This window comes from Gekko japonicus, unplaced genomic scaffold (assembly GCF_001447785.1).
Source record: "Gekko japonicus isolate JY-2015 unplaced genomic scaffold, Gekko_japonicus_V1.1 scaffold1634, whole genome shotgun sequence".
In the NCBI taxonomy this organism is placed as follows: Eukaryota; Metazoa; Chordata; class Lepidosauria; order Squamata; family Gekkonidae; genus Gekko; species Gekko japonicus.
Genome location: NW_015173721.1, coordinates 332,292 through 341,545, shown reverse-complemented (window position 1 = coordinate 341,545; position 9,254 = coordinate 332,292). Strand labels below are relative to the sequence as shown.

The 9,254-nt window shown below is 49.7% G+C and overlaps 1 protein-coding gene across 1 annotated transcript; it reads right to left on the bottom strand.

Moving 5' to 3' along the window:
• Positions 1-3,692: 3,692 nt before the first annotated feature.
• Positions 3,693-4,832, bottom strand: B3GNT3 (UDP-GlcNAc:betaGal beta-1,3-N-acetylglucosaminyltransferase 3). Its single transcript, XM_015423363.1, has one exon. It carries the CDS (start codon positions 4,830-4,832, stop codon positions 3,693-3,695), a length of 1,140 nt encoding a protein of 379 aa, XP_015278849.1.
• Positions 4,833-9,254: the final 4,422 nt, after the last annotated feature.

Genomic DNA, 9,254 nt, shown 5'->3' with positions numbered 1-9,254 from the left:
AGATGTTATGCTAATGAGTTATGCTAATGAGCTCCGCACCTCTTTTTCTACCAAATGACCCCTGGGTAGACAGATTTATAGGAATGAATGTTACAATATTTCCCACTTCCATACATTTGGTTGCAAATGTTTTTAATTCTAGTCATTTGCATTTTGGTAAACAAATATATGGAGCAGAGGTCCATCAGTGGCTATTAGCCACAAGGCATGGATCTGGGGCAGGTGATGCTCTGTATTCTTGGTGCTTGGGGGAGGTCAACAGCAATGCTCCCTCTAAGCTGTGGAGTCTTGTGAGCAAAAATTCTACTTTGTGAGCTACTGGCATTAAAGTTGTGAGCCAGCAATTTGGATACTGCATAAATCAGTTTGCTCTGGAGCCATCCTTCCTGAGCGAAGACAAAAATGTGTGAGCCAGGGGCTAAAAAACTGTGAGCTGGCTCACACTAACTCACTGACTTTGATCATCTGGAGATCAATTGCGATAGCAGGAGATCTCTAGGTACCACCCGAAGGTTGGCAGCAGTGTCCCCTCAAACAGCCCCGTAGCTAGGGATTTTGGGGGGAGGGGGCCTCGGGGGGCACAGCTAATTAAATCAAAGTTAATTACATTAATTCAATTTGGGTCCAGCCTGGGAGGGAGGGGCCCCAGAAGAAATGCTAGGGGGCCGGGCCCCCATTGGCCCCGCATTAGCTACAGGCCTGCCCTCAAGGCTGAGTTAGTGTGAGCCAGCTCACAGGTTTTTTTAGCCTCCGGCTCGCACATTTTTGCCTTAGCTCAGGAAGGATGGCTCCGGAGCACACTAATTTATGCATGAGCCAAATTGCTCGCTCACAACTTTAATGGCAGTAGCTCACAAAGTAGAATTCTTGCTCGCAAGACTCCACAGCTTAGAAGGAGCATCGGTTGGCAGCCCTAGAGCAAGACAGATTGCCCGGTTTTCATAGGGCCGGCTGTGTTCATTTGGGGATTCAGCCCCCCCCCCCATGTCTCCACAAAGCAAGGCACCATCAGAGGAAGAAGACTTCCGGGCTAATTCCGACACCTCTAAAGAAGTTCCACATGTGAGTCGAGATTTCTCTCCCCTTTTTTGGCAGAAATAACCCTCCACAAGCAAGGCTAAGCAAGTATCCTGATCTCATCCGTAAATTACTACTTTGGAGCTCACTAAAACAAGAGAGCACTTAGAAAATCGAGTCAGGTTTATTTTGAAACCCACTGAACAAACATCCCATCCTGCATTTTCCGTGTACTTCATAAAGCCATGGGCCAAGATCGGGGGAGGGGACTGCATTCTTTGCAAAATAGTTTGACACCCCCTCCCCATGCTAAAATAATTTGGTGGGGGTGATCCGAATGGGGTAAAAAAAACACCCCACCTGTCAGACCCAGTGGCACTCCTTCCCCATTCTCTTTCGCCAAGCCTGAGGGCAAAAAAAACGGTACATTTGTAAAAAGTAAAGGTAAAGGTTCCCTTGCTCGAAAGCCAGTCGAATCCAACTCTAGGGTTGCGGTGCTCATCTCCGTTTCCAAGCTGAAGACCAGCGCTGTCCGAAGACATTTCCGTGGTCATGTGGCCAGCATGACTAAACACCAAGGCACACGGAACGCTGTTACCTTCCCACCGAAGTGGTACCTATTTATCTACTTGCAATTTCTTGCTTTCGAACTGCTAGGTTGGCAGGAGCTGGAACTAGAGACGGGAGCTCACTCCGTCATGCGGCACACTCGGGTCTCGAACTGCTGAACTACCGACCTTCCACAGCCTGCAGTTCAGCGTCTTAACCACTTGAGCCACCGCAGCTCCTGTACATTTGTACCACAAGGCAATTCTTTATTCTTTAGGAAGAAATGTTGTGTTACCTGAAATGTCAGCTCTAGTATGTAAAGCCCTCAGTTTTTCCAGAGTCAGTTCTGTCACCCACTTTCACCTCCGTTTCCACTTGGGCCCACGCCAATCCCTTTCACATAATAAGCTGTCAAAACCTAGGCCCTGGGCCAACGTTATGGGACATGGAAACACGCAGCCAACCGAACAAGCACTCGTCACAGAGAAGGGGCGGGACCGATCAGGATAAGGAACTTAAACACAGTGATATGATATCAAAACAATAAGACAGATATTGTGCAATTCAGAGACTGATTAAAAAAAGAAGTGTGTTTATTTCAGGATCTTAAAACAAGATACTTTTGTTCTGAAGCTCATACACTCTGGGTGCAGCTGGTTGGGCAAACCAAGAACAGTGACCAGCCTGGCAGGAGTTTATGTGCCAGAACTAAGTGAACGAGGGAAGGCCAAGGCCCCACCCAGAGGGAAATTCCACTCCACAACCATTTCCAAACTCCTGAAGATTTGTCCCAACATGATCCATAAACAAAAAAAGGTCTCATTGACCCAACCACCCTACGGTCCAGTGCATCCTTTGGGGTAACTACAAATATCAACAACTGAATCGGTGGAGAGAATTTTGTAAATCCTGAGCAAAACTGTGAAGCCCATGAATCCTATATAGGGTTGCCATTCCTCAGTTGGGGGCAGGGGATCCCCTGGTTTTCTGGGCTCCTGCCCACCACCGGCCATTTGGCTGGCAGGAGGAAATCCCCCCCCACCCCTCAGCAACATCACCAGAAATGAACACAACATGCCTACACGTCGCTGACGTCGGGTTGGCTGGCAGGAGGAAATCCCCCCCACCCCTCAGCAACATCACCAGACATGAACACGACATGCCTACACGTCGCTGATGTCGGGAGGGCAACACTCTGGGTTTGGGGCAAAATTCTATGGTTTGAGGCTGATTTTACCATAGAGTTCTGTCCAAAAACCAGAGCATCACCCCCAATGTTGGTGACGAAGGCACACCACACTGCAACGCTCCCAGCTCCCTTAACATTCCCCCCCCTCCGTCCCCCACCGGTGTTTCCGACGGACCTGGCGACCCTAATCCCACTTCCTCCCCCCACACCATCACAGATTTTCACATCTCTCAATTGTCTTACCCCTGAATCTTTAACAGTGCAATCCTAAACAGAGTTACACCCCCTTAAGTCCACGGGAGTCAATGGGCTTTGAAGCGGGTACATCTGCTCTAAGAGGTAGCGTCTGTCAGTTAGTATTCCTGAGACATTACTTAGACGTGTTTGTGACCTGGAGGCTTCACCTTACAAGAGACCTTGAAACACCATGGAGGGACCAAGGGTTGCCAACTCTAGGTGGGGGAATTCTGGGAGATTGGAGGGGGGGCAGAGCCTGATTAGGGCAGGGTTTGGGGGAGACAAGACAGAAGGGATGTGCCCCCACAGAATCCACCCTCCAAAGCTACCATTTTCTTCCAGGGGAATCAATCTTCTTATTCTGAAAGTCAGTTGTAATTAAAGAACTACAAACCCCACCTGGAGATTGGCAACCCTAGAAAGAATTCACCAGAAGCAACTCATCAAGTTAGGTTTGCCTTTGGACACCACAGTTGTAGAACACGTCAACCATCATCCACCCTCCAATGTCGTTTCTTCGAGTCCTATTTCAACATCAGGTTCCCTAAAGTGGGGCTCACCCTTCCTTCGGACAACGGGGGCACCAAACAGAGTCACTTTAGGAGTTACTAGCTGCCAAATACAAGCCAATCAAAATAAATATTTAGTCCATTATCACCGTCCATTCCAAACCCTGCCCCCGATGCAACCCCGGGGTTCTTCAGAGACTCTGATAGACCTCCATTCTCTTCCCACATATCAAGTTGGGCCGGTGGATGGCTCTCCACATCACCAGCATCTCGTAGGGCACAAAGCGATGGACCAGGAGGAGCTCCTTGTAATAACAGGGGTCAAAGGACTCCAACCTGGAGGAAGGCACCCGCACACCCACTGTCCGGATGCCCATGTGGGAAGAAGGTTTGAGCCCTGCTTTCTCGAGACACATCCCCAAGTACACATCGTCAATCGGGAAGAGCTCGATGCCCAGCGATTCCTTGTAGATGGTGCGTGAAGTGTAGCCAGACATAAGGATACCCCCGCCCGCACAATAAGGGGGGTAGGATTTGGAGGCAGTCACTTGCTCTGGCACGTAGTATTTGCTCCACTTCTCGCGGATGGGGCCAACGTTGGTGATAAGCTGGCCCACAAAGAGGTGTTCATCTCCTGCACCTGGGACATCCAGCAAGTAGTGGATAATATTGTCTGTGTTGGCAAAGACGTCGTCGTCCCCATTGAAGACGAAACGGACGCCGGGGCAGCGGGCCTCCATCCAGGAATGGAAGAGGACTTGCTTGAGCGTCAAGTTGAAGAAACTGTCAAGGAAGTCCCACTGGAGGATGTCTCCGTTCTCTTCTGCCTCGATCTTCAAGAGCTGGTTAGTTTTCTTAGCATCCCGAGCATTGGCCACCTGCCCAGACAAGAAGAGCCTCCGGATATTGACGCCTGCGTAAGTCCGTTCCTGGCCCCAAGTCTTGCGGATGATTTCACGCCGTTCATAATTCCCCGGCGATGATTTGATGGCGAGGAGCAAGAAAGTGTCATAGGAGTTGTCTGGGCCTCCGCACTTATCCGGCATATCCAGAAGCAGAGGGAACTCCTTGCAATGCTTATATCGCAAGAAGTCCTTGATGTGGTCGGGCAGTCCGGCAAACCCAGAGATGTTGGCCACCGTCACGTTCCTCTGGCACTCAGCAATGGGCTTGGGTCGTCCAGTAATGATCGGTGGGATGGTGACGGGAGTCTCCATCGCCTCTTTCAAGACAGGGCCCTTCTTGTCATTTTGAAGGAGGAACAAGAACCCGGTGATCCCAACGAAGCTCAGGACGGCAACTTCCACCTTGTGGCGCCAATGTCGTGACATTTTCCACCTGGAAGACAAGTGAAGATTTGAAGGCGGGGGGGAAATGGCACATGCCTCTAGACCTGTCAAGAACTTGCTATCCCAAGAAAACAACACTCTGTGTCCATCTGTGCTTGAACTAATGTGCAGAGGACCCATCAGTCCACAGCTGGAGACCAAAGCGATCAAAATGTGCACCCTCATTGTACCAGGAGAGCTCCATCTTCCACTAATGCAAACCTTCCATTGGCTACCTAACTCGGATAGCCCAGGCCAACCTGATCTTGTCAGATCTTGGAAACTAAGCAGGGTCAGTCCTGGCTAGTATTTGGATGGGAGACCTCCAAGGAAGACCAGGATCATGACACGAAGGCAGGCAGTGGCAAACCACCTCTGAAATTCTCTTGCCTTGAAAACCCTATGGGGTCGCCCCAAGTCAGCTGTGACTTGACAGCGCCTTCCACCACCGCCATTGGTTGCCCATTTGTCACCAAGCTCAGTTTAAGGTATTGGCTATCACATACGAAGCCCTTCATGGTCTTGGACCCTCTTATTTTCGGGACCACCTGTCCCTCTATGCTCCACCATGACAACTCCGCTCATGTCAACAGTGGTTTCTGCGGGTGCCAACCTGCAAATGGGCAAAATCAACCACTGCCCGTCCACCTGTGCTTTCTCTGTTGTGGCCACCACTGCCCGTCCACCTGTGCTTTCTCTGTTGTGGCTCCCACCTTGTGGAGTGGCCTGCCCAAGGAGGTCAAGAAAACCCGCGTTCTCCTGGCCATCCGCAAACTCTGCAAAACTGAGCTATTCATGAAGGCTTTTCTGTGCAAGTGATAAAGGCTGCACAGTCACTACCCCCTATATATAGGGGGTAGTGGCACAGTACACAACCGTTTCACAAGCTTAGGCTAGATAAACGATTAGGGACTTGAGGTCTTGACTGCTGTACATAGTGCATTGTAAGTAGGATCCTATTATGTAATTTCTGTACTACTTAATGTGTCATGTTAATACTTATGCTATGCCCCTGTTCTTTCTGGTGGTTCCAGTCTTCGAATGTCTTAATGCATTGGTTACTGAATATCCCGTTTTGTTGATTGTACTGGCTCACTATGTGTAATCTGCCTTGAGTCTATGTGAGAAAGGTGGACTATAATAATGCAAATTTAAAAATTAATTAATAGGTTAGGCTGGGATACAGATACACATAACGGAGAACAGCTGTAATTTTTACAGTAGGAGTAGATAAGTAGTAGAATGTGCTGCCTAGGGAGCTGGTGAGCTCCCCCTCCCTGGAAGTCTTTAAGCAACGGCTGAACGAACACTTGTCAGGAATGCTTTAGGCCAGTGGTGGCGAACCTATGGCACAGGTGCCAGAGGTGGCACTCAGAGCCCTCTCTGTGGGCACGCGTGCCATCACCCCAGCCAGGCCCAGACCATCATTAAAATGTCGAATTGTCTGCCAAATAATTTTAAGTAAATGAAAGCATTTGGGATTGCTTTCCTTACTTTGTTTGGATCATCTTAAGTTAATGTATGAGTTGCTTTTTTCTAAAGTAAAACCTCAATATTCAGGTTAAATTGCCGTGTTGGCACTTTGCGATAAATAAGTGGGTTTTGGGTCGCAGCTTGGGCACTCGGTCTCTAAAAGGTTTGCCATCACTGCTTTAGGCTGATCCTGCATTGAGCAGAGGGTTGGACTAGAGGGCCCGCATGGACCCTTCCAACCCTATGATTCTATCTCAGGAATTATTCTAGAATAACTAATTTTGGGGGAGCCAGCCTTGCTGATAACAGCCTGATAGATCCAATCTACCCCTCTCTTGCCTGAGCTTGGAAGCTAAGCAGGGTTAGCCACGGTCAGTACTTGGATGGGAGATCATCAAAGAAGTTGCTGTGCAGAGGAAGACAATGGTCAAACTACTTCTGGTCATTCCTTGCCTTGAAAACCCCCAGGAAAGGTTGCCACGAGTTGGTTGCAACTTAACAGCACACGTTCATTATTATTGGCTTTCCTTTTGCGACGGGCTAAACAGCTGCAAGTGAAAGGGGTTCCAGTATCAGGCCTACTTGGTAGAAAATCTCAGTTCTCCCCTTTGTGCATCCTTTGTTCCAGTGATGCAGTTCATGTGTAGGGTTGCCAACCTCCAGCTGGTGACTGGAAATTTCCTGGGATTCCAACTGTTCTCCAGGAGACATAGGTCACCTGGAGAAAATGGCCACTTTGGAAGGCGGATTATATAGCATCATACCCCTCTGAAGTCCCTCCCCTTCCCAAATGCCATCCCCAACAGGCTCCGCCCCCCAAATCTCCAGGCATTTCCCAACTTGGAGATGGCAACCCTATGCATTGGTCAAAGTAGTTCCTAGCCTACAAAAGCTACTGACGGCACAGAAGTGTTGGTCTAGAAGGTGCCACAAGTGACTGATTGGACTATTGCATCCCAAACAACCAGGAGCCTTGTGGCACCTAAAGGCCAAGGACCCAGTTACATGGTCACACTGTTTCTGGGTCTGCCTCAGGTCTTGTCAAGCTGGATTTTAACAACGCAAGTCAAGGAAGCGATAAAAAGTAAAGAGGCTTCTTTTTAAAAGTGGAAGGTCTGCCCCAATGAACTGAACAGGAGGGACCACAGGCTCTGGCAAAAGAAATGTAAATCATGCAAAAAAGAGATTTTGAGGAACAGGTTGCTAAAAGCATCAAGACAAACAATAAATGTGGGTTTTTTTAAAAAACAATCTATCTGGAGCAGGAAATCAGCCAGAGAAGCAGTGGGGCCTTTGCATGACAAAGGAATAAAGGGATTGCTAAAGGAAGATGGGGAGACGGCAGAGAAGCTCAATGACTTTTTTGCTTCTGTGTTCACTGTGGAAAGTGTGGGAACGTACCCATACAACAGTGTATATTTTCAGGAAGGGGGTCTGAAGAACTGAGCCAAACTGAAGTGACCAGAGATAAAGTTCTAGGCCTACCAGGGAATTAAAAATCAATAAGTTTCCAGATCCTGATGGCATACACCCAAGAGTTCTTAAGGAACTCAGATGTGGGATCGTTGACCTACAAACCTGTATATGCCCTGAGGTGCCCTGAGGGAGATTATCAACAAGTTCCTCCCTGAGGTGCGGTTCCTGGGGGCACTCAAAGAAGCAATGGTTCACCCTTTCCTGAAGAAACCACCTCTGGACCCGGCCAAATTGACCAACTATCGGCTAGTGTCCAATTTGCCCTATTTGGGCAAATTAATTGAGAGGGTGGTGGCGATCCAGTTGCAGGGCTTTCTGGATGACACTTCCGTTTTAGATCCCTTCCAGTCTGGCTTCCGCCCAGGTCATGGGACAGAGACAGCACTGGTCGCTCTTACTAATGACCTCTGAAGGCACCTGGATCAGAGCAGTTCAGCGGCACTGTTGTTGTTGGACCTCTTGGCTGCGTTTGACACGGTCAACCATCAGTTGCCTCGCTGACGTGGGGATACAAGGGCTTGCCTTGCAATGGCTTGCTTCCTTTCTCCAGGGTCGGGGACAAAAGGTTGACTGCGGAGTGCCTCAGGGGGCAGTGCTTTCGCCAATGTTATTTAACATCTACATGTGCCCCCTTGCTCAGATTGCCTGGAGGTATAGGCTGGGTTGTCACCAGTACGCTGATGACACCCAGCTCTACCTGATGTTGGGCAGCCAGTCAGACTCCAGACCAGAAGATCTGGACCGGGCGTTGCAGGCCGTGGCTGGTTGGCTTAGACTGAGTAGGCTGAAGCTAAATCTGGCGAAGACGGAGGTCCTGTGCCTGAGTCAGGGCAGTTTGGGGATGGGGATCCCACTCCCAACCTTTGATGGGGCACCGTTAGTGCTAGCGTTGGAGGTTAGGAGTTTGGGAGTGCTCCTGGATCCCTCCTTAACAATGGAGGCCCAGGTAGCAGCCACTGCTATGTCGGCCTTCTACCATCTTCGGCTGATTCGGCAGTTGGGTCCCTTCCTCGATAGTGACAACCTGGCTGCAGTGATCCATGCAATGTTCACCTCAAGATTAGACTACTGTAACACTCTCTACATGGGGCTGCCCTTGTCGCAAATCCGGAAGCTGCAGCTAGTGAAGAATGCCGCAGCCAGGCTTTTGATGGGCCTCCCTCGATGGGAGCACATCCAGCCTGTGCTAAAGTCACTGCACTGGCTGCCAATAGCATACCGAATTCGCTTCAAGGTGCTAGTACTTACCTTTAAAGCCCTATATGGCCAGGGTCCGGCATACCTGAGGGACCGCCTTTCCCCATATATACCCCAGAGAGCACTACGGTTGGGGTCACAACATCGACTAATTATTCCAGGCCCTAAGGATGCCAGGCTCGCTGCCACTAGGGCCAGGGCCACATAGAGTTTTCCCTTGTATGGCCGTGGCCCCGCCCCCAGCGTGCCCGGCGTCATAACGTCACTTCCCTGTGATAA

Coding starts and splice junctions, on each gene's coding strand:
- B3GNT3 (XM_015423363.1), bottom strand. CDS start 4,832: ATGTCACGACATTGGCGCCACAAGGTGGAAGTTGCCGTCCTGAGCTTC.